We start from the raw sequence: 25,257 nt of genomic DNA, 5'->3' as shown, positions 1-25,257 counted from the left end.
CTCTTAGAATTTTGGAATATTTCTGATCGTTTTATGAAAATTCACTTTTTTCATAATTAAAATCTTACTATATATCTGCAATTTCATGTCCCATGTTTTGCATCCCATATCAAGCACTTTCGTATGTTACTAAAACTTTTTAATATATACATGTATTTTAAAACGAAATCTTTATGGATTTAATTGAATTTACTATAGTTATAACTTGGGCATTGATATATATATATTTGTAGGCTAAGTAATGCTGTAAAATTTCTAATTTATTAAAACAATTTTCTGCAAATAATCAGTAAGAATTTATATTTTTCTTTGAAATAATTTGTTATATATTTCTTATAGATTTGTAGGAACTGAGAATTTTAAGAAACTTAGTTGCTAATATCTTTTTCTTTTTTGCTTCTGTTTTTTTCTTAGTGGTAATACAGTTGTGCTCTTATTTACATTATAAGTTAATTTTGTTAAGTGGTAACAACCTTTTTTTTCCTTTTTAAGAAATGTGGCTTGGTTTTAAGCTGGAAGAGAGTACAAGGTGCATCTGGAAAACTTCAAGGTAGGTACTTTTTTCTTATTGAGATCATTAAGTAATTACTGGCTTGTTTCACCTCACTTTTCACATACAGTAATTTCAGATGTCCTTAGGATATGTGACACTAAAAATGTATGGTCAGATTTAGTGTTTTAAGTTCACTCAGAATAGTTTCTGTATGATTATGTCATTAACTATATAAATATTTGGATTTATTTGTTTAATTTTACTTCCAATTTTTAGGTTACTCTTTAAGTTTAATTTTGTTTTAATATCTCTGATATAAAGGCATGGTAGTAATAGTAAGACTAGTTATTAAAATGAAAGATACAGAAAAAATTAGATGAATAATCAGCATAAGAGATTGTTACTTTTATAGTTTAACTTCTCAGAAAAATGTTGTATTTTATGTTGAAGCAGCCTGTTCTCATTTATAGCTGCTAGGAAGCCTGGATGGAATGAGTTCATGACATAATTAACCATCATGAAATGTGCTGATTTTGTTAACTATTTTATCAGCACTTCTAATAAGTAGTAATTTGCCTGATTAGAATTTTTCTTTTCCCTTTTTTGTGTCTTTGTTCTTTTGGTTAAGGGTGCAAAAGTGAAACACTTTTCAAAGGAAATTGAAGGAAAGGGCGGAGTGACAACATGAATAATCCTTGTATTAAAATATTTGGTCTCTTAACGATTTTAACTTTCCATAAATACTCTTCATCTTTCATTATTATAGTGATATTTTACTAATTCTTTACATCTATTGCTAGCCTTTGGATTCTGTGAGTATAAGGAGCCTGAATCTACCCTCCGTGCACTCAGGTTATTGCATGACCTGCAGATTGGAGAGAAGAAACTACTTGTTAAAGTTGATGCAAAGACAAAGGCACAACTGGATGAATGGAAAGCAAAGAAGAAAGCTTCTAATGGGGTGTGTTTTCCATAGTATTATCTTCTCTAGGCCAAATGTACTCTTTCAGTGTAAATACTTATAAGTGCATCTAATATGGGGCTTTACAATCCCATCGTGCCTATGACTACTAACATGCAGGAGGGTATTTTATAGTTTATAGTTATTTTAAGTCTTTTATCTACCCATTGTGGGTGGATGACTGTTGGTTTGCTTGTTCCAGGTTGGGATGAAGGTAGTAAGGGAGGCTGGACAAGGTTAACTTGCCAGAGAAAACATTGATACAGACTATTCCAAACAGAGCTAATTCATTAAGGCAGCTTTGTAAGTAAGTACAAAATACATTTCAACCTACACAACTTTTATTAGTTGCCCTCTCTTTTAGAAGTACACAGGTTCTAAAATACTGAAAATAAGTCATATTATTTTCCTCAGGTGGATGGCTCTATAAAGCATAAAGCTAACCTAAAGAAAAGGAATTTTTATATATCGTAATGTATGCATTACTATTGCAACAAAGCAAAAAATAGCTAAAATCTGAGTATGTGTTTCTTTGTTATTCCTTCCTTCCTACTTCCTTTAGGCACCTCAAGCAGACCAGATCCAATATAGATTTATTATTATCTTTCTGTCTCTACAAAAACAAAACAGCCTTTTGCTCTCTTCAAACTTTTATCATTTAAAATAGAAATAGGTTTCTTGTATATTCTTTGTAAAAAAGATTCATCAATTAAAGCAAACTATAAAAAAGAAATTATCACCCATATAATTCCATCACCTTTGGTAACTACTGTAGACATTTTGTTTTTTGAGTTTTTAAAAAATATATTTTTATTTCAGAGAAGAAGGGAAGGGGAGAGATAGAAACATCAATGATGAGAATCATCAGTTGGGTGCTTCCTGCACGCCCCCTACCTGGAGATCAAGTTTGCAACCCAGGCATGTGCCTTGATGGGGAATCAAACTGTGACCTCCTGGTTCATAGGTCGACACTCAACCACTGAGCCATGCCGTCTGGGTCACTGTAGATATTTTGGTTCCATGTTTTTCCAGACAGTTTTTTGTGTATATGAATATAATTTTGATTGGAATATGTGTATTTTTCCTTCAAATACAGGATTGAATTTTAAAGTATTGTTTTATAATTAGCTTTTTCCCCCATCTTTCCTTGGACTTCTAATAATATTTTAACTTATTTCTCTGCATTTAGTTTCCTCTCATCTGACTGTTTACAGTACTGGCTATATTTCTAAAACATAATTATAATTATGCCTACTCCCTGCTCATCCATCCTTAATGGTTTTGAATTTCTTACTGTTTGCTGCAGATTACCTTTCTAGTGTTCCCCATTCATTCCCTTTCATTCAGTCATGTATCCATACAAACTTATTTGTGCTTTGCTGACATCGCAAGTCCTTGTTGCCCATTCACATAGTGTAATTAAAGTGTTACTTGCTTCATCATATCTAACCCTTGATTCCTCTCGGGCAGAATTAAATTCTCTCTTTCTATATCAAGCAGGTTTGTAAAGTAAGCCTGCTTTGTAGTATATATTGTTTGTTATTCTCCCTCTCTCACTGCGTCTTACACCCATTTTCATTCTCCTGTCCTCCATTCTCTGATTACAAGATAGAAAGGGCAGTAAGTTCACAGAGTGTCCTTTTGTCTTGTACCTCCCCAGAATCTAGTACTATATAATATCTTGCCCCTAGCAAAAACGGAATAAGCATTTATTGAATTAGGAAATGCATGATTTTTTTGTGACTCATTTAATTTGTAAATCACCATTAGCCAGAGCAAACAGAATTTTAATTTATATATCTTTCTTCAAGAATGGAAATAAAAGCCACCTCCAATAAAAAAATTTTTTGTCAGATAAATTGAAATTTTAAAAAATTAATAGGCATGACTCCTATGTACACTTGGAATGTGGTACCCAGGTGTTTGAAGTCATAAGACAAAGTACATTATTTTTTTCTGAAATGTCAATTTTCCTCAATAATGCGGATTTTAAAAGCGTCACACAGTTATAGAATACTTAGGCAAGTATAACTATACTGTGGAGTAGATTGCAGATTTGTCATGATTTTCCAAGATAAAAAATGAGAGGTTACTTGTTTTTACTCCTTTATTGATTTGTTGGAGAAATTTACAAAATAGTGGCTTAAGGTGGATGATAGGAGAATAAGACTTTGAGAAACTTGTATGTTACTTTTTTCAGGCATTTTTATGGCTCCCAGGCAGAAAGGAAAAAACACAGTTAGTTGGGTAGTTCTCTTTGACCAAAACAAAACAAAACACCATAAGCTTGTCTAGAAAGAGAGATTTTTCTGACCCAGAATTTTAACAGGAATTATGTGTCTTGTCGAATGGCTTGATTGAAAGTTTTCATTTAGATTTTTTCAGAATTTGTATAAGCAATTCTTTCACTTTTAGTAAAAACAGTTCATTTTGCTGATCTATTCCATGTCCTGTTGCTTTTTGGCTGTTCAGTAATAGAAGTAGAGCTATCTGCTTGAATGTCACAGTTAGTGGTTGTTAACGTTCAAGAATGAACTTTGGCAAGTGTTGAAAGTACAGATATCTCTGGGAGGAGACACTTACATTACACTTTAATTGATAGATGCTATAGGTAGGAACATCTTCACATCTTTGCCTGTTGATTAGTCTGGCCAAATCTACATTTCCTCAAAAGAAAGAGCTCTGCATTTGCTTAAGTCCTGTTTCGGATTCTAGAAGTCAGTGCTAAAGAAGCCTAGAAGAGCCGTTTTCCAACTTTACAACCAGTAGCTTTACTATTGAAGTTCTTAAATTTTTCTGAAAAGTGCTTATTTTGTTGCTTTTTCCACACTTCTCCACCATTTTAAGTTTTAAGAAGAGAGGAATTGAGAGTAATGGGAAATTACCCAATGTTTTGAGGCAATCTCTAAATTTTGTGGTTTGAACTAGATTAATTCCTTAACTGGGAGATTTGAAATAAAACCTAGAAACAATAATAATAGTACCACAATAGAAGCCAATAATTTTTTTCACATCAACACAAGTAACAATCTAGCCTTCTTTAAAATATAATGAAGTTTTACAAATAGTTGCTTATTTTTGAGAAGGATTACAACATGAGGGTTTTTTCTTTTTTATGAGGGTTTTTTTTTTATAATGTTACGTGTGCAAGTCATGGGAATGAAGACTCGTGCAATATTTAGAGTTGATATTTTTCTTAGTATGTATATGATTTTTTCTTAAAAATATTTTAAAAATTGATTTTTAGAGAGAGAGGAAGCAGGAAGGATAGAGAGATAAAAACATTGATGCTACAAGAACATCATCGATCGGCTACTTCCTGCACACCCCACACTGGGGATCGATCCTGCAACCCGGGCATGTGCCCTGGCCGGGAATTGACCTCTTGGTGCCTGGGTTGATGCTTTACTGCTGAGCCACACCAACTGGGCAGTATATGATTTTTATAAGTGGTATTCCCACATTATAGACATTTTAGAGAGCAGGGGTGGGGGAAAAGAAACCATTGTTTCACCTCTGACCTATCTGATGCTTGCATTTAATTGTATAAAACTGTCTAGTGTTTTTTGTTCCTTTCACCTATACGTGCTTTCTTATTTTAAAATAGTGGCTAGCATAGTGTACATAAAATTATATTTTGCTTTTTTTTAATATAATTAAATTATCAACTGTTGAGTTAGGAAATATTCTTAGTTTGTGCAAGTATTGAGCAGGACAGTCTGAAAAATTGGGAAAACTTGGCAGATGTTTTGTGGAGTATGTTAGTCCTATGATTTAATCTTCTATAGCTGGGTAGGGGTTAAAATATTAGCTACCAAGGGTAGAAAGGGAAAGAAATGATGAAAGTTTATTTTATAAAGCTAAGCGCAAAATCAAGTCTGCATTTAATAGAACCTCAGAGATGTGGGTTTTTTAAATTAAAAAACATTTGAATTGATTTCAGAGAGGAAGAGGGAGAGAGGGAAACCTCAATGATGACAGATAATTATCCATCTGCTGCCTCCTGCATGCCCCCTACTGGGGATCGAACCTACAACCTGGGCATGTGCCCTGACCAGGAATCATACTGGTAGCATCCTGGTTTATGGGTCAACGTTCAACCATTGAGCCACACCGCCCAGGCAAACTACATAGATTTTTTTTGAAGAAAACATGTTTGTTTTGTGTACTAACTCTTAGAATGTTTTTCATTTTTCTTGGTTGATTCTTCCCACCCCACCCCCCCCTCCTGACTTTGCCTTGTTTTATGTTTTGTTTTAAGACTGCCAGGCCAGAAACTGTCACTAATGATGACGAAGAAGCCTTAGATGAAGAAACTAAGAGAAGAGATCAGATGATCAAAGGGGCCATTGAAATTTTAATACGTGAATACTCCAGTGAGCTCAATGCCCCTTCACAAGAATCTGACGCTCACCCCAGGAAGAAGAAGAAGGAAAAGAAGGAGGACGTATGTGTTACTAAATTCTGACAACAGTCATTTCTACAATTTACTTTTTATGGTGCCACTCTTGTGCTTTCAGTACATTTCAACTTTTGAGGGGAAAATAGAAGAATGACTAGCATTTACAATAGTTGTACTGTTAAGCCTAATTTGACGTGTTCTACCAATTAACTCCTCATAATTTTGCCAAAACATTTCTGTTTTCTGTGTTTAAAATGCACTGGCATTGAAGCTTGTGTTTAGCTATGGATTCAAATTCAGTAAGGAAAAAACGACCTTTAGTGATGAAATGTAGGCACTGATGTTAAGGGGTAAAGTAAAATATTTATGTTTGGCTATGAAGGACTGGCCTTGTTTTACCTAATTATCGTTCAGTCTCTGCTCCAAGCAGGATGCCCGGTCTCCTTCACTAAAGATTTTTACCCATTCTTTAATTTTTAGCTGTGTCTCCTTATAACCATATCTCATTCCCCTCCATGGACAGTAATGCTGTTCAAATTCTAGCTGGAAGACTGTGAAAGAGCAGCACAAGATGAAACACTCTTCTGCAGTGTATTATATTTATTCTGTCTGACCAAGCTAACTGAACATTAGGGAGTCCAGGTTGAAAGAAAATGTTTGGTTTTCTTCTACTCATTTCTTTCGAATAAACAGAGAAATTATGGGGAGTGTTTTTAAAAAATATCAGAATTATTTTATATGCATGGATTGCATATACATGAAAAAGTAATGTGGAACATATTGTGATTTAATATCAAGGTTCATATTATTTAGGATTTCATTGCCTTATTAGGCCAGCTTCAATTTTCTTTGTGGCCAAATACATTTTTATTACTTGTCTCATTCTTTTTCACATGGTCATAAATACCTGTCTGGTGAAATGCCGATAGTTGGGTATGGTAATTGGTAGAGTTAGTCAGGTACAGGGTAATTGAGGTTAATGGAAAAGGAGAAAGTAACTTAGACATATATGTTGGATATGGATTGGGAAGAGTGGATCAAAGAAATCCTGCTCTATGGAAGGAATTATGGATACATTTTATTGGTATGATTGTTTCTTATATCTGGGTCAAGAAAAAAGCCCCACTAGTATGAGACCCTCCCTTTTCTGTTGTTTAGGGAAGTTAGAGGGAGAGGAGGTGATGGGAGAGGTTATAGAGTGAAATATTTTTATTATCATGTAATTTGAAATCGAGAAAATGCCCCAGAAGCATTGCTTATAGTATAAAATAGCATTGTTTTTGCAGATTAATGTGAACTCTTGTGTTTTTTTAAAAAAAATATTTGTGGATTTTTTTGCAGATTTTCCGCAGATTTCCAGTGGCACCTCTGATCCCGTATCCACTCATCACTAAGGTTTGTTTACATTGAAGCCTTTGACAATAACTGTGTTCACTGCTTATTGTCAGATTTGTAATTCTTGTCTACCAGATTTTTCACTAACTTAGATCGTTACATTTGTTACTATATAAGTTCTTTTTATTTATTTACTCTTATCTTTTGTAAGACCTGTACAGAATATCTAACCTTTACTTTTTATCAGATTGATCTTTATGCATTGCCTCCTGTCCCCTGTCTTTTAGGAAGATATAAATGCAATAGAAATGGAAGAAGACAAAAGAGACCTGATATCCCGAGAGATCAGCAAGTTCAGAGATACACATAAGGTAGTATTCTTGTTTTTTCACTTGATACCAATCTAGGCTTTTTACAGAATCCAAAGCAAACAGACAAAAAAAAAAAAATCAACCTTACATTAGGGTATAAATTTAAATGCTTTTTTAGGTTTAATTGATATTTAGATAGAAACAAACAAAACCAATATCATATTAAAGTGGACCTTGACATATTATATTTAATTTTAATTTTTTTTTTTTTAGTTACTGCTCTGCAGTCATCTCACTTTAATATGAATGAAAGCTAATTTTATTTTTAGGTTTCAACATAAACATCAAGGTCAGATTTAAACTAGGTTCAAGGGGGCAGGATAACATACACTGTAGTGTATTTCTGGGGGCATTTATTTAACTTAATCTTAGGGCAACCTTTTCTTTAGAGCTGAGGTTAAAAATTAAGATTTATATTTGTATAGATTTAATTTGAGAGGGGGAGATTTTAAAAAGTAGGTCAGTGATTACCAGACTTACCAAATTTTAGATGCATGGAAGAACTGTAAATGCCCATAAAGCTAATCTATTCATTGACCCCCACCATTATGATAGAGATCATATGGTGACTAATGCAAGATGAAACACTCAGCTTGGAAAGTAACAAGGAATAGGATGTAAGTATGAGCTTCTGTTTTTTATTATATTTATGGATGCCCCCTCAGAAAAATATGCAAAGGGGTAACTGGCTTGGAAATGGGTATTTGTGTGTAGTAAATCTCACGAGTTTTGCCTATTGAAAGCTTCTCTCAATGATAGTGCATCTGTGAATGTTCGCTGATATTGAAGTTGATGCTATGGACAGTGAAATGAAAACACTGCATGAAATATATTTTGATGTTAAAGATAGTAAGATATTACTGGTTCTTCCACATAAGACTGAGTGACCTTTAATTCAGTGAAAAGTTGTATTCATTTTTTCTTTTATTCTTATTTTTTCTTACTGCTTTCAAAATTCCAAGTTGACAATTAATGCCATTGAACCAATGCTGCTGAACACTTATTATTCATGCCCAGCCCTAGCTCACATACACAGTGCTTTTTCAGGAATTAAGTATGAGTAAAAGCACAAATGCAGTTCTCTCAACTTAATTTTTAGTTAAAGGGGTAGTGTGTGGGAAGTCATTTTAGAGGACTACTTTTGATTACGTTTAATACTCAAACTCAGGGTCTGAGTAAGCTTGAAATAGTATACAGTTGTGTGTGTGGTTTACCCCCTTTTTGTTATTTGTTAAAACCTGTCATGTCATTGGTAAAATATGACAAAATTGTGTTTTTAAAAAATTATTTCAAGATATTTGCTTCAGAATTTGAGAAGCTGTCAGGCATTTGACTGCCTTAGACTTATTTCACTGTAAGGTGGGCGGGGGAATGTTTTGAATTTCCAAAATGTGCTTTAACAAAAAGGTCAAAATGAAAAACTGTTCTTGTTATTGGGTGGATGATTAAAGGAAATATTTAAAACTTGAGTAACAAAAAATGAGCTCAGTGAACCTTTGCATGTTTTGGTATGAGTTTACTAAATAACCACAGACTGTCAGGGTATCAGCGTGGCAGGGGGCGTCCATTTACAGCACGGACGAGTCTGAAGAGAGAATAAGGTAAGATTTATGATTTCTTTCTGTTCTTTCCTCTTCATTATTTCCTTACTTATATCATTTTAGTCTCCATTTCCTCTTTCTTCAGTCTTTGTCTTAAAATACATATATGTGTGTGTATCTATTTACCACATATATAATCTTTTAGAAATGCATTTAGTATGGACCCAATTCACTCACTTTCATTTACTTAGAACAAAAACTTTCAGTGAGTTCTGAAACAAGTTATTACTTACATAAGTGAAATTATACACCTAAGAAATTAAATAGTGCAGTGAATAAGCAAGAGTAAAATAATTGAGGAATTCTACAAAAGAAATTATTGGAACAGCTAAAATAATCTGTAAGTATTTATCTCAGAAATAAACAAAATTCTTTATAAGTGTATGACACTGAGGTAAGTGTTATGTAGTCTAGCCTCGTTTTACAATTTAAATTTTACAATCCATTAGAACTGTTTCAAAAATTAGAATTGCCCCTTTAAATAGCTTTTAGTTTCTGTCCTCTTTCTACTATTTCTTTTTCTCTTTCCTTTGTAATTTCAATGTATTCAGTATTAGCTTTGCCTGCATTCTACTTTGATACAGACTGGCACAGTAGCTGAATATATTGATTTTTCATGCATTAGCTTTTCTTTCATAATCCTCTCTCTATCAGTTCTCTGATCCATGAGCAAGAGAAAAAGAGTATAAAAGGTAAGATTGCTTTTTAAAGTTGTTTTAAATGCTTTACATGATTGAGAAAAGAAAAAATGAACCTTTTATTGTTACAGTTTAAATTTCATTTCAGTGACTCTAAACATGGAACCAAAGGGATAAATGTGTTTTGTTTTTGTTTTGTTTTGTTTTTCCTGTTTGGGGTATTTTCTTCTTCTTCTGAGCTTGTATAGAAACCGTGTGGTACACTGGTAATCTTGTCAGGGTACAAACTTGGTCTGACGTTGTTAATTTGGTTTATTTGTGAACCATGTACTTGCTCTTCCTCCCAGAAACATAGCTTGTAGGCAAGGTTAATCCAGTGTTGGCGATCCATGTCCTAACACAGCATCTGTAAGTTAATATGCAATCATTCCTTCCAAGGATGGATTTATCACTGTTGATATATTTTTATTGTCTTATAGGCATAATGGGCACAAATATGTTGCTTTTACAGTTAAGTTAAAATTTTTGCTTGAAGTGAGTGATTTTTCAAACTTTTGAATTTGGTGGGCTGTCCATCTTGTAATGGTGGGAGTAAATGTTTCCATAGAGAGTGAGGCAGATCTTGGTTGAATTTACCTTGCCTTTTGGAGGGTGGGCATACCAGAAGACATATTATTTAGTTGTGTTACAGACCTGACTCTTCTTCTCCACCTCCTCTTTAAAACCCTTAACCACAACCTTTAGTTAGTGGCAAGTCGTGGTTTGAAATTAGTATCCATAATCCCACTGATTTACAGAAATTTATAATGGGAAGAACCACATTTTTGCTAAGTGATTGTCTTTTTAGAACTCTATAAACCAACACATTCTTCATGGTCATTTTAGTTATGTAATCATTGGGTGGCTAGCCACACTTGACACAATCTCCCAGCATCCAAGATTGGAGATTCCTGGTCTGTGTAGAGTATATGGTTTTGCACGAAATCTATCTAGTCTTGTGATTGCTTCAGTTTAATTTGTCAAGTAAAACCACAAATATTTAATAGCAAAGTACCAGTGGTTTTGTTGTTGTTGTTCCCAATATTGGGCATTGTGCTGGGAAAAATCTGAATACTGGAGCTACAGATTAACTCTAAAAGTACTTTTATTGGTTTCTAGAAACTGGAAGAAGAGAAAGGCAAAAAAGAAAAAGAAAGACAGGAAATTGAGAAAGAACGGAGAGAAAGAGAGAGGGAGCGTGAAAGGGAACGAGAAAGGCGAGAACGAGAACGAGAAAGGGAAAGAGAACGTGAACGAGAAAAGGAGAAGGAACGGGAGCGGGAACGAGAACGGGATAGGGATCGTGACCGGACAAAGGAGAGAGATCGAGATCGGGATCGAGAGAGAGACCGTGACCGCGATCGGGAAAGGAGTTCCGATCGGAATAAGGATCGGAGTCGATCAAGGTAAGGCTTTATAGAAGTTACTGTTTTCGTGATAGCTTTAATTGAACTGCAGGTTAGCACTCTGTAGGATGACACATATATATATACATATATATATATATATATATATATATTTAATATATATTTTATTGATTTTTTACAGAGAGGAAGGGAGAGGGATAGAGAGTTAGAAACATCGATGAGAGAGAAACATCGATCAGCTGCCTCCTGCACACCCCCTACTGGGGATGTGCCCGCAACCAAGGTACATGCCTCTGACCGGAATCAAACCCGGGACCCTTCAGTCTGCAGGCCGACGCTCCATCCACAGAGCCAAACCGTTTTCGGCGGATGACTTATATTTATTTAATGAGAACTTCCTTAGCCACAGAGCATGCCTGGCTTGCTGTATCACATATATAAAACATCGTGGTGAAAATAACAATTTTAATTTTAGGATTAGTTTGTCGTAAGGCAGTTTTTACAGACCCAGAACATATCACCTGTTCATCCAATGCCCTGGGCAGACAGAATTCTGTTGTCCTTTTGGGCCGGTGGCCTTTTTCTTCTAGTCACCATTTCATTGAGGTCCATTATACTGGGAAATCAGCTCTAGCTTTAGCCTCTGGTGTCGATTTGGTCCTATAGCTCACTGCAAGCCCTCAACTCACCTCCCAGACTCTAAATTTACTCTCTTACGATTCCTAGTAATTTCATCTTTTTGTTTTGTTGTATTTAGAAATTTTTCTTAATTATATTGATTTCAATTATGAATATTCCCAAATTCTTTAGGAATGAGGGAACAAAAATGAGCAAAAGAAGGAAGAGGAAAATGGGCGAGTAGAAGGAGAGAAGAGAGAAAAAGCACAGCTTTGGTTTTTTTTCAAGCTAGTTTTCAAATACACATTTTGGCTTGCAGGTTTTCCATCTGATTGTAGCTGAAGGGCGGTCCCCTTTAAGTAAGTTAATTAGTTACTGGAACTGGAAGTTTAGTGCTCTTCATCTTTAGTGGGCATTAAAATTCTTTTCCATCTCCCTTGGAATAACCAGTATCCTTTTGACTATTATTGAGAATTTTACATATATAAAATAGTGTTTTTATACTTTTACTACAGAACAGTATATTGTTTCATATATATTTGTATTTATAGATTCATGGCATTATATCATATACTACAATTTGGTTTTATCGTTTTATATTAAATATTTGAGAACTTTTCATTGCTCCTAAATATAGTTGTAATTTATCCGTGTAACATGACAAAATGCTCTTTTCTCAGCACTCTTCTATCTCCTTCATTCCTTGACCACTAGTGAAATAGACTATTTTTTAATATGTTCATTAGCCTTTTGTATTTCTTTTTTAAAAATATATGTTTGTTGATTTCAGAGAGGAAGGGAGAAGGAGAGAGATAGAAACATCAATAATGAGAGAGAATCATTGATTGGCTGCCTCCGGCATGCCACCTACTGGAGATTGAGGCCGCAACCCGGGCATGTGCCCTTGACCGGAATTGAACCCAGGACCCTTCAGTCTGCAGACTGACACACTATCCACTGAGCAAAACCAGCTAGGGAAGCCCTTTGTATTTCTTTTTTTTTTTTTTTTTTTTAAATTTTTTTTTTTTAATATATTTTATTGATTTTTTACAGAGAGGAAGAGAGAGGGATAGAGAGCTAGAAACATCGATGAGAGAGAAACATCGATCAGCTGCCTCTTGCACACCCCCTACTGGGGATGTGCCCGCAACCAAGGTACATGCCCTTGACCGGAATCGAACCCGGGACCCTTGAGTCCGCAGGCCGACGCTCTATCCACTGAGCCAAACCGGCTTTGGCTGTATTTCTTATATCCAGGGTTTCTTGGTTTATTTTCTGAGATACCAATATGCATTAACATTGAATTCAGAATTTGGGGCTACAATTATATTCTGTGCCTCTGATGAATATAGAGGAGTTTACAGTTTTGCAGAAATCAAATGCTGAATTCTGGCTTGTTAGTTTGTATATTTCATAATATATGTTGTTCTCTACCTTGGTTTTTAGAGGAAAACAAAAAGAATAACAGATTTTTAAACTTCTTTTATGTAGAGAAAAGAGCAGAGATCGTGAAAGGGAACGGGAGCGGGAAAGAGAGAGAGAGAGAGAACGTGAACGAGAAAGAGAACGTGAACGAGAAAGAGAGCGTGAAAGGGAACGGGAGCGAGAAAGAGAAAAAGACAAGAAGAGGGATCGAGAAGAGGATGAAGAAGATGCGTATGAACGAAGAAAACTTGAAAGAAAACTCCGAGAGAAAGAAGCTGCTTATCAAGAGGTAAATTGAGGAAATACTTATATTGGTAAAGCTGGGTACTTAATAGCTTATACAAAAATTTTAGAACCCTTGTGTTCATTTTTAAAGCTCTGACAATTTCGTTTTTAGCGCCTTAAGAATTGGGAAATCAGAGAACGGAAGAAAACCCGGGAATATGAGAAAGAGGCTGAAAGAGAAGAGGAAAGGAGAAGAGAAATGGTAATAATCTAGGTTAAAAATAAGTGATTTTCAGATATAAATGATGTCAAATCTTTTCTGTTAACTGGAAATAACTTTATAATTAAACTGTACAAATTCCCAGTATAATTTTATTTTTATGTATTTCATATAACCTTAAGACACTTTCAGTTCACCAAAATCTTTTTTCCTTCTATTTTTCACATTGTTGCTGTCTACACAAAATTATCTTTTGGCATACTTTCAAAGTAAATTTGTCATAGAGTAATATATAAAATGAGAATTTATAGAACGTTCTCTGATTAAGAATCTGCACCATTTTTTAATTTGAAGAAGCTTTGATATTCTGAATTGGTTGGTACATTGGGATGGATGAAAGAGTGTCCTGAGAAGACTTCTGGTTTTATAAGTCAAAATTATTGTTTTTAAATAGCATTTATGGATTATAGGTTTTTCCTTAGGTTACTGTTTATTCTTTTGACTATATAATAATCATAAAAAATAAGTCTTGTTTTTCACATTTGCTTTATTTGAAAAACTTTAACAGTGAACAATTGATTTAGGTTGTTACTAAGTAAAATGTCAAAAATATATGTTATCATAGTATTTGCTTCAGTAGTATGTTCCATGTGTTCTGTCTTTGCCAGAATTTCATGAAAGTTTCTTTATCTCCAGTTTGGAGATTATTCTTCCAAAAACTTCACTGAAGTTAGGAATCTTCTTCAAATAGTTTTGAACATGAGACATAGAGGGAATTTTTGTAAGTAACCAAAAGGGTGCATGCAGCAACTAGCTAGATAGTATGGGTGTTCTGAATAGTACATCCACTAATGTTATAGAATTATTTAAAATACTTCTTATTTCCCTGGATTGTAGCTCCCGTTCTAGAATTTCTTTTTCATCCATAGGTTAGAAAGTAGGAAGAGAATAAAATAGTAAAAGACGTAAGTATTTGAAGAAATAATTGTGGAGTAGGTTTAAAGTGATTTTTGCTTCCTATAAGCAAATCTGAAACCTATCTTTCTAGAGAAAAATTTCCTATTAATTTTTTATTTGGAAACTTAAAAAATAAATCGTTAAAAAGCAGTTGCTTATTATAAAAATATTCCAGTAACAGAACTATCTGATGTAAAAAGTGGAAGTTTCTGCACTTTTATGGAATGATAACTTATGTTTGTTCTAGTATTTACCTTGTGGGCCTTCCTCTGTTTTACTATTTGTATTGTCATTGCTACCTGATAGTCTACTTTTATTCATTTGACAAATTTTGAGTGTACATTATATCCCAGTCTTGTGCTAAGTACTGGGCATACAAGAATAAACAATGCTTCTAATCTAGAAATAAGTGGGTAATATTGTCAGGGAGATAAGGTACTTATTATAGCATGTGTGAGAGTGTTTAAGGTATGGTAAAGGTGTGTTCACAGTATTTTGGGAGTACAGAGAGACTGGAGGAGGAGTTGGTTATGGATAGATGATTAGATTGGGGAAGTCTTTATAGAGAGGTAACATTTGAACTGGATGAAGTGGTTAAGATTTTACTGTAGTCAGAAACCTGTTACCTGCTTTGTACATAGATTTAATAGTTGTTGATAGAATAGGTGTAGATTATGTATACATATATAATTGTTAGGTATAACTGCTACTAAATACAATATTTGTTGTATGTTTGAAATTTCAAAAATAGGAATAAGAGGTTTGTATACTCAAGTGAGATAGGCATTACCTTTAAATTGATGCATGAACATGATTTAAATTTTTAATCGTGCATTTCACAAAAAGTATTTGTAGTATCATTTACAAATGAAAATGCGTAAAATATTTTTGTTCACTTAACAAATTCAGTAAGATAACTTTCAGTTTTGTTTACTGGTATGCTCAGGTTTCATTAATTAGAAATTAATTACTGTACTTTGAAGATTATATTCAGGAAGCAAATTTATTATAGCATGCTATCTGGTTTTTATTTTACAGATAAGTCCTAATTCTGACTTGTCTTATGAGTAAAAGACAAAAGACATATACTTTTTATTCTCATATACTTCATTTAACATATGAAGTACATGAGAATTATAAAGTTCAAATGGTATGGATAAGAAAAATCTGTTCCCAAAAAAGGGGGAGGGTGTAACTTAAATGACTTTTATGTTAATTTTGCACACTTTATCCTTTCTAGGCAAAAGAAGCTAAACGACTAAAAGAATTCTTAGAAGATTATGATGATGATAGAGATGATCCCAAATATTACAGGTATATGCTTTATGAACTCATACTTTTAGCATTTTACTAGCTATATTTTCTCCTTATCTACCAGAGAGTGCAAGTTCACTCAGCGGAATAAAGAACGAAATCTTCATATTCCATCTTGTAATCACCCCCATAGCTGATTTGGGAGAGGGTGGTTGGGCGGTGGGGGAAAGTGCTGTTGGCCAAGGATCGACATTTCTAGTATTACAAATTTTTCTTCCTGTATTTTAAAGAGGTTCAATTTAAAAAATATATATATTTTATTATTTTTTTACGGAGAGGAATGGGGAGGGAGAGAGAGTTAGAAACATCAATGAGAGAGAAACATTGATCAGCTGCCTCCTGCACACCTCCTACTGGGGATGTGCCCACAACCAAGGTACATGCCTTGACCAGAATCGAACCTGAGACCTTGCAGTCCACAGGCCGACACTCTATCCACTGAGCCAAACCAGTTAGGCAAGAGGTTCAATTTTCATTGCAAGTTATAATTGACCTTTATAACTGTCTAAAGTGGTCTAGAAGTTGTTTTCTTCAAGGATTTAAAGAATGCCACACAGTAATCTGAACCACCCTTCCATCCTCCTCTCCCAACCAATTGATATATTATTGTGAAGTGAGAGTTGGTGAATCCTTTGCCTTCCCTCTTCTCTTTGTTTCCATGGCGTTTCTGAACTACCTTCATTCTAGCATTTATGGCATGGTGGTAAAATTGTTTTTATTTGGCTCCCTTTACTGCAAACTATAATTTCCCTGAAGATAGGGGCAATATTTTTACTTTTGAAAAATCTCTCATGTGCCTCACATGACCCAGGCATGTAATAAAGGCATTTAATATGTTGGTAAGTTTAATACTCGGGTGCCAAATCATCAGAATTAGCAAATTAAATGGAAAGAATTTCAAGAATTTGATGTTTTTGAAAATGCAAATAAATGTGAAATTATTGAATCATAAAATAGCATAATTTCAACATTCTGAGGTATAATAAAGTGCTAGATGGAGAGAACCTCTGCTTTCTATTGATTCTGCACTACTACTAGTACTTTTTTCCACAGGGAAATAATTTATTTTAATTGAAGATAAAGGTATTTTCTTATAGTGTTGTTATTACTTCTTGTGTTAATTTTTCACAGCTTAGCATCCAAGCAAACACAGGTTATGTGTTGGGGTTTCCCTGTGGAATAGGCACAAAATGAGAACTTTTTTTTCTCTCTGAAAGCTATTTTTCTGCTTGATTTATATACTTATTTAGAATGACTTAACAATGAGGCATGGTTATAAGTGACAAGACAATGCTCACTTATTAAACAGTAGCATGTAGAGATCACAATGTCTGCAGATACAGAACATTAAGGGTCTTGAGTCTTTTAGAATGCAGTTTTAGTGTTAAAAGAAAGTGCTTTTGATGACATCATGTGCATTAATTGATGGTCTGAGTATTAAATAAGGCCTGTTATGATTTCTTTTGCAGAGGAAGTGCTCTTCAGAAAAGATTGCGTGATAGGGAAAAAGAAATGGAAGCCGATGAACGGGATAGGAAAAGAGAGAAGGAAGAGCTAGAGGAAATCAGGCAGCGACTTCTGGCAGAAGGGCATCCGGATCCAGATGCAGAGCTTCAGAGGGTGAGTTACTATCACATAACGATATTTTAAGATCATGAAGTCATCTTTTTTTTTTTTTTTTTTCCCAATATGTATTGATTTCAGAGAGAGAAGGAGAGGGGGAGAGAGGTAGAAACATCAATGATGAGAGAGAATCATTGATCAGCTGCCTCTTGCATGCACCATAATGGGGATTGAGCCTGCAACTTGGGCATGTGCCCTGACTGGGAATTGAACCATGATCTCCTCGTTCATAGGTTGATGCTCAACCACTGAGCCATGTTGGCTGGGCCTTTTAAAAAAATTTTATTAAATTTGTTGGGGTGACATTGGTGTCATGTCATCCTAAGGTGACTATGATGTGGTTTAGTTTATAAGGGAAATGTACTTTTAAGCTCCATGAGTCTTGTTATTTTGGGGAGGTTATTACTACTTTTTCTTTATATTATTGCACAAAATCAGTATTGTCTCATTCTAAAAATCTTTCAGATTTATTCATTTATATCTATGAAGTATTATGTTAAATAAGTGTCTTTTAATGACACTTAGCTAGAAACCACTTTTTACAATATGCTTTTGTGGTTTGAGTTTCTTGTGTCACTGTTACCCTAAATGTTTTGTTTCCAAAATAAAAAAAATTTTTTGTGAACAGTTTGTCATTTAAAAGGGAAAGACTATCATAGAACATGGCATACCCCATGCTGATTAGGAATAGAGTGTGTCATACAAAGTTTTTAAAATCTGTTGCATGTTATTAACAGAAGCCATGTCTTCTTACATGTCCCTTTTATTTTTCAAAATGAAAGTGTTCTTTTTTTCTGTTGATAAAGTGCTTACATGAGTAAATAGAAAGCTCAGACAACATGGAACACAATAATGAGATTAAAGACCAACCTGATTTCTGTTAGCCAGTTACAATCATTATAAATGAGTAGTTACTTTTTAAATGTTACCACACAGGTCACATATACCCCACTCAGTGGGATTATCATTTACATGCTGTTTTTTGGTTCTTTCAAATCAGGTGTAATCTTCCACCCAGAATCTTACCAACTTACAGCCCTCATGCCTTTTTTCATACTTTCACTATTATGGCACATTGTTAGTCTTGTAACATTTAGGTTGGGATGATTTTATTTTATCTTTCATAATTTCAGGGGGAATGTTCATATTGTTATAGGCCCTAAGAGTCTTAAATTCCCTCCATTGCCAAATTGTTTGTGAATACAGAAGTGGCTACCACACTTAGTCATTAACTAGGAAGAAGAAATAATTGTGGCCTGGCTGGTGTGGCTCTGAGGTTGAGTGCCAGGAGGTCATGTTTGGATTCCTGGTCAGGGCACATGCCTGGGTTTCGGGCTCAATCCCCAGTAGGGGTTGTGCAGGAGGCAGCCAATCGTTGGTTCTCTCTCATCATTTATGTTTTTTTCTCTTTCTTTTTTTTCCCCTCCCATCATTGATGTTTCTATCTCTCCTCTCTCTCCCTTCCTCTCTTTAAAATCAGTAAAAAAAAAGAAAGAAATGATTGTGTATGACCAAAGCTGAGGATTTGAATTTCCTCTCATGTATTATCTATACCGTTCTGAAATAAAACTTTTGGTTATACTAGTAATTTATTTTTTTAAATCGTTACCTGAGGACACATTTTTATTGATTTTTGTTTGTTTGTTTAAGAGAGAGAGAGAAAAACATCAGTTGGCTGCCTCCCACACCCACCCTGGCTGGGGATTGAATCTGCAACCTAGTTATGTGCCCTGACCAGGAATTGAACTGGCAATCTTTTTGGTGTATGGGATGACATTCCAACCAATTGAGTCACCCAGCCAGGACTCTGGCTATAATGTCTTTAATAAAATTATAGAAACATACTTTATGTTTTGAATTAGCCAGCTATTTATTTTGTATTTACCTTTGTTAATCTGAAGGGTTTATATACTGAAGAAGGATAATGTTTGTAAAATCTTTTTTAAAATTTTCAAAGTATCTCATCTACTTTACAGATTTACTTAGCTTTCTGATATAGAAGTAAGCAATGTTTTTCACTATTCTTAATGAAAAAAAATTAGAGATTTTTATAAATGTAACTAGAGGCCTGATGCACAAAATTTGTACAAGGGCCTTGGCCCTGGCCCGAACCCACCGCTGAGGCCGGGGCGCTTCTGCCGCGCCTCTGCTTTGTCCCTACCCGCTGCGTGTGGCTTTGTCCGGAAGCGCGTCTGGTCTTATTAGCATATTATGCTTTTATTATTATAGATACAAAACAAAAAGCCAGTTGAATGGAGTATAGTTGTGGTCTGAGTTAGATTATTTTTTTTGTGTTTTAGATGGAACAAGAGGCTGAGAGGCGCAGACAACCACAAATAAAGCAAGAACCAGAATCAGAAGAAGAGGAAGAAGAAAAGCAAGAGAAAGAAGAAAAACGAGAGGAACCTGTGGAAGAGGAAGAAGAGCCAGAGCAGAAGCCCTGTCTTAAACCAACTCTGAGGCCCATCAGTTCTGCCCCATCTGTTTCCTCTGCCAGTGGCAATGCAACCCCCAACACTCCTGGGGATGAGTCTCCCTGTGGTATTATTATTCCTCACGAAAATTCGCCAGATCAACAACAACCTGAGGAGCATAGGCCAAAAATAGGACTGAGTCTTAAACTGGGTATGTTAGCATTTGTTTTCTTTCTTCTTTATTTTCCCCTCTGCAAACACCTGAATTTTGCCTTAAGGAAAAATAAATTATGTGCTGCTTGGTAGGTAGATAGAAAAAATTTGAAAATGCCTTTCTAGCTCACTATTGTTTTCATAGTTCTGCTAGTGCTCCTATATCTGCAGCTGCCTCGAGTTCTGAGAAGAAATGAAAAGTTAAATTTTCTAGCACTTGTGAGTAGTGAGTTATTTTTTACAGTTGGGATCTTTCTCTTGAGATTGGTGGAAGTATATTTTGCACTGTTTTTGAGGGGATGGTGGGTTATAAAATGTAACATTTCAAAATAAAGTCATCATACTAATAGAGTGTTTTTACTATAGGTGCTTCCAATAGTCCTGGTCAACCTAATTCTGTGAAGAGAAAGAAACTCCCTGTAGATAGTGTCTTTAACAAATTTGAGGATGAAGACAGTGATGATGTACCCCGAAAAAGGAAACTGGTTCCCTTGGATTACGGTGAAGATGATAAAAATGCTGCCAAAGGCACTGTAAACACTGAAGAAAAGCGCAAACACATTAAGAGTCTCATTGAGAAAATTCCTACAGCCAAACCTGAGCTTTTTGCTTATCCCCTGGATTGGTCTATTGTGGACTCAGTGAGTAGTAAATTGTATTTTACCATTTTATTGTAAGTAGTTTTGAATATAGCATACTAATTCAGTTGATGCCATTAATGACAAGTAGTGATGATAATGTAGCTGGAATCTTGACATTGCTGAGAATTTAGTAGATTATTGGAGAAATTAGTGGTGGTGCTTGAAGTCTTCATAAATTAGAAGTAAGTATATCTTCATATATACCTCTTCCAGTGTGAAAGATTATGTTTTAATGTTATAAAAAAAATCACAAATTTGTAGACTTACTTTCAAGTGTAATAAAATTTTTTTTTTAATTTAGTAACCGTACTTTATTTTTCAGATATTGATGGAACGACGAATTAGACCTTGGATTAATAAGAAAATTATAGAATACATAGGTGAAGAAGAAGCTACATTAGTTGATTTTGTTTGTTCTAAGGTTAGTCTTTTTCTCTCTCCATCCCCAACATTTGTTTTATACTTTAAAATGTTAGACACTTTCTAAAATGAAATACCTTGCAGGGTTAAGTCCATGATAGTTTAGTTTCAGTTAAGAGATTCATGGCTACTTAAATGAATTCCTCCACCCTATTTCAGACCCCTATGCTGCATGCTTTCATTTCAGAGGAACAAAGAGGGTAGAATTGCTGGCTGCTGCCAATTTTTCTCTCCCTGCCCCTGAGAATGCCTTGCCCCATCCCCTTCTTGTCTTAACGGTTAGAATGGTGTTGAAGTACAGTTGAGGTGTTGTGGAGATAGCTGATAGCATGTCTCATCAGTTTCTTTGTCAGTCATCCATCCTTTGGAGAAGGAGCAAAATAGTTTTCTTCAGAGTATAATCTCTATATATAAAAGCCTAAGCGACCATTACGACCGAACAACCAGAATGACTGGTCACAATGACGTGCACTGACCACCAGTGGGGCATACACTTAAGGCAGGATGTGCCCCCTGGTGGTCAGTGCGCTCCCACAGCCAATTTCCCCTGGTCAGCCAACCTCCCGCAGTCCCTCCCCTCGTTCCTCCCCCAGGCCAGCAGGCCCTGTCCCTTCCCGCAGCCAGCAGGGCACAGCAGCCAGGGAAGGAGGAGGGCGAGAGGCAGAAAACCACATGGTGGTGGGGTGTCAACGGCAGGCGTCTGGCCTCCTCTCCTGACCCTGCTGGGGCCGAGAACCGGGGGTGGGTGGCAGCGGACACGACCCCTTTCCCAGGGGGGGCCAAGATCCGGCTCCCTCTTTGGGGACAGCGGTCTACCTCCCATGCCCTGTTTTCCTTTCCCACCCCTGGCCGGCAGGCCCTAATTGGTGCCCGCCCATCGCAGTGGCGGTGCTGCATTGAGGGAAGGAGGGGTGGGGGGTGGGGTGTCAGGGAACCACGACAGTGGCCTCCAGTGTCCATTCCTTCTGCACCCAGCCTGGCGACCGTCGCCGCCTCTTGGAACCCTGCTGGGGCCTTCGGGGGCCCTGGGCTGGGATTTGTGGCAGCAAACGTGGACCCTTTCCCAGGGAGGCCCAGGGCCGGCTGCCAACCTCCTGCAGTCCCTCCCTCTCTGTCCTTCCCTGCAGCAGGCAGGCCCCGATTGACCCAGCCCCAATCAGTCTGGCTCTGATGGGCCCTGAATGCTGGCCAGGCTTAGGGTCCCCACCCGTGCATGAATTTCATGCACTGGGCCTCTAGAATTTATTGATTGATTATGTGGTGGATATCCTCTTGAAACTCTCCCAATCTTCTTGAAACCTCCCAACAAAGAAAAGTGTAAGTTTCCAGTATCCTCTAAGACATCACAGTAGAAGTATATTTCTGGAAAGGAATAACTAATTACATTTAAGAAAATGCTATTTTTCTCCCTATTTTAACATTAGGAGTAGCAGATTTAGTTTGCCCTTTACAGTTATAATTATTATAGCATTAAAGACTGGATTTGAATTAGAAGACAGATACTATAGAGATTAAGGGCCCAAGTTATAGTGTCAAATTTCCATTCCAGAGAGTGAGATTTGGGGAATTAAGACATTTATAGAAAAATTATTCATCCACAAGAAATTCCCATACTAGTTTGAAAGAATCTTAAAATTACTTGACTATCTTGCTTTTTTTGGTTGGTTGATAGGTTTTTGTTTATTTTCAAAATTATAATTTTTTATTTTTATTTCTTTTAGGTTATGGCTCATAGTTCACCTCAGAGCATTTTAGATGATGTTGCCATGGTAAGTTAGAAATTCAGTGTTATTAATACATTTATTTACGTATGTATGTATTAAAATACATTTTCATTGATTTTGAAGAGAGGAGTGGAGACAGACAGAAACATTCCTGAGAGAGAAACATTGATCTGCTGCCTTCTGTGCTCCATCTACTGGGGATCTAGCCTGAAGCTCAGGCATGTGCCCTAACCAGGAATCAAGCTGTGATTCCCCTGGTTCATGGGCCAACACTCAACCACTGAGCCACACTGGCTGAGCTTATTAATACAAATTTTTTTAATTTATTGATTTGAGAGAGAGAGACATCAACTTGTTCCACTTATATATGCATTCGTTGATTGATTCTTATATGTGCCTGATCTAACCTACAGCCTTTGGTGTATTGAGATGATACTCTAACCAACTGAGCTATATGGCTAGGGCTGTTATTAAATAAGCTTCAGGGTATCACTACCATGAAGGTTTGTAGAATAATGTTATAGTCACCCCAATCCTATTGGGATCAGGCCTAAATGGGCAGTCGGACATCCCTCGAGGGGTCCCACCCAGATTGGAGAGGGTGAAGGTTGGTCTGAGGGACACTCCCCCCCCCCCCCGTGCACGAATTTTGTGCACTGGGCCTCTAGTTATAATATACTTGCTATGATGTGGATATGTAAAAGGGGCAGAGGAGACGGAGCATCTGATGGTGTTGAGAATAGGTAGGGAAGGCATCACAGGAATTACCATCTAAATTGAGACTTGAAGATGCTATGGATGTGTTGTCATTTGGACAGGTAATGTTGGAAGTAGTAAATACCAAATTCCCAATTGCATTTAATTTGGATATTACAGTAGAGTCAGTGATTGCGTTTATCTAAGTTGTGGTTTTGTGAGGAAAAGGAGGAGGAAAAATATTGATGATAAAGGTAAAAGAGTGATTGAATGGTCTTTGAACCCCAAACTAGGAGGAAAAGGAAATACTATTGGAATTGAGCTGGTAGTTTGAATCTGTACTGGTGGGAAATGTGTTGGAATGAAACAACTGGAAAGTTACAGTCAGAGAGTAGAATGTTTAAGAATACAAGTGGTGGCCTGACCAGTGGTTGAGCATTGACCCATGAACCAGGAGGTCACAGTTCGATTCTTGGTTGGAGCATACGCTGAGGTTGCTGGCTCGATCCTCAATGATTCTCTATCATCATTGGTGTTTCTATCCCTCTCTACCTCTTCCTTCATTTTTTCTGAAATCAATTAGCCTATCTAATAATAGACAAATATGCAAATTGACCATACCTCCGACACACCCACAAGCCACGCCCACCATCCAAATCAGAGCGATTATGCAAATTAATCCAAACCAAGATGGCTACAGCCACAGAGAGCAAGGTTTCCTAGGTAACAGAGGAAGCCAAGCTTTCTGCCTGCCCTTGCCAGGCCTAAGCCTCCACTCAAGCTACAAAGTTTCAATTATAGAAGGTAAACAAATTTAAACAGAATGGTGGCAGAACAGAGCTTGAGAGAGCAGGCCAGGGTTGCCTCCGGTAACAGGGGAAGCAAAGCTTTCCGCACACCCTGGCCGGGCCCAACTGCTTAAGGCAACAAAGTTTCAATTATAACCCCAACACAAATGGCTGCCGGCCTCGGAGGGAGCCCCAGGCTTGGCTCTGCTCCAAGTTACAAAGTTTCAATGTAGAAGGAAAATAAATTCTAGATACCAGGGCCTCCGCTTGGGTTGCCAGGGGCATGGCTGGCCTGCAAACCACCACAGGCCCCTCGCTCAGGCCGCCCCACACCCCAAGGGAACCCCCACCTGATCTGGGATGCCCTTCAGGGCAAACCAGCTGGCCCCCAACCCTGTACCAAGCCTCTATCCTATCTAATAAAAGAATAACATGCAGATTGATCATCACTGCAACACACAATATAGCTGCCCCCATGTGGTCAAAGATCCTGCCCCCATGTGGACACAAGATGGCCAGCAGGAGAAGGCAGTTGGGAGGCACCCGGCCTGCAAGGGAGGGCAGTTGAGAAGGACCCAGTGGGATCGGGCCTAAACGGGCAGTCGGACATCCATCAAGGGGTCCCATATTGGAGAAGGTATAGGCTGGACTGAGGGACAACCCCCCCTCCGTGTACGAATTTCGTGCACCGGGCCTCTCGTATATATATGAATACAAGTAGTGAATCAGTTTAGATGATGACAGGGTGACTATAACATTATTCTACAAACCT

At 36.6% G+C, this 25,257-nt stretch overlaps 1 protein-coding gene across 3 annotated transcripts in view; it reads left to right on the top strand.

The window, feature by feature from the left end:
* Positions 1 to 25,257, top strand: part of RBM25 (RNA binding motif protein 25) — a 43,423-nt gene that overhangs the window by 16,960 nt on the left and 1,206 nt on the right. For 2 of the 3 annotated variants that reach the window (XM_054715943.1, XM_008138866.3), the window contains 14 exons: positions 493 to 550; positions 1,294 to 1,454; positions 5,716 to 5,901; positions 7,198 to 7,251; positions 7,479 to 7,562; positions 10,960 to 11,246; positions 13,317 to 13,539; positions 13,648 to 13,737; positions 15,893 to 15,966; positions 17,436 to 17,586; positions 19,890 to 20,214; positions 20,583 to 20,857; positions 21,180 to 21,278; positions 22,999 to 23,046. In XM_054715943.1, the coding sequence (XP_054571918.1) occupies positions 493 to 550; positions 1,294 to 1,454; positions 5,716 to 5,901; positions 7,198 to 7,251; positions 7,479 to 7,562; positions 10,960 to 11,246; positions 13,317 to 13,539; positions 13,648 to 13,737; positions 15,893 to 15,966; positions 17,436 to 17,586; positions 19,890 to 20,214; positions 20,583 to 20,857; positions 21,180 to 21,278; positions 22,999 to 23,046 (2,115 nt within the window). The remainder of the gene's footprint in view (positions 1 to 492; positions 551 to 1,293; positions 1,455 to 5,715; positions 5,902 to 7,197; positions 7,252 to 7,478; positions 7,563 to 10,959; positions 11,247 to 13,316; positions 13,540 to 13,647; positions 13,738 to 15,892; positions 15,967 to 17,435; positions 17,587 to 19,889; positions 20,215 to 20,582; positions 20,858 to 21,179; positions 21,279 to 22,998; positions 23,047 to 25,257) is intronic. The other variant, XM_054715944.1, reaches the window with a different exon arrangement.

The sequence above is a fragment of the Eptesicus fuscus genome, chromosome 5, assembly GCF_027574615.1.
Source record: "Eptesicus fuscus isolate TK198812 chromosome 5, DD_ASM_mEF_20220401, whole genome shotgun sequence".
Classification (NCBI taxonomy): Eukaryota; Metazoa; Chordata; class Mammalia; order Chiroptera; family Vespertilionidae; genus Eptesicus; species Eptesicus fuscus.
Note: the sequence above shows the minus strand (reverse complement) of the source record. Positions and strands in the feature narration are given on the sequence as shown.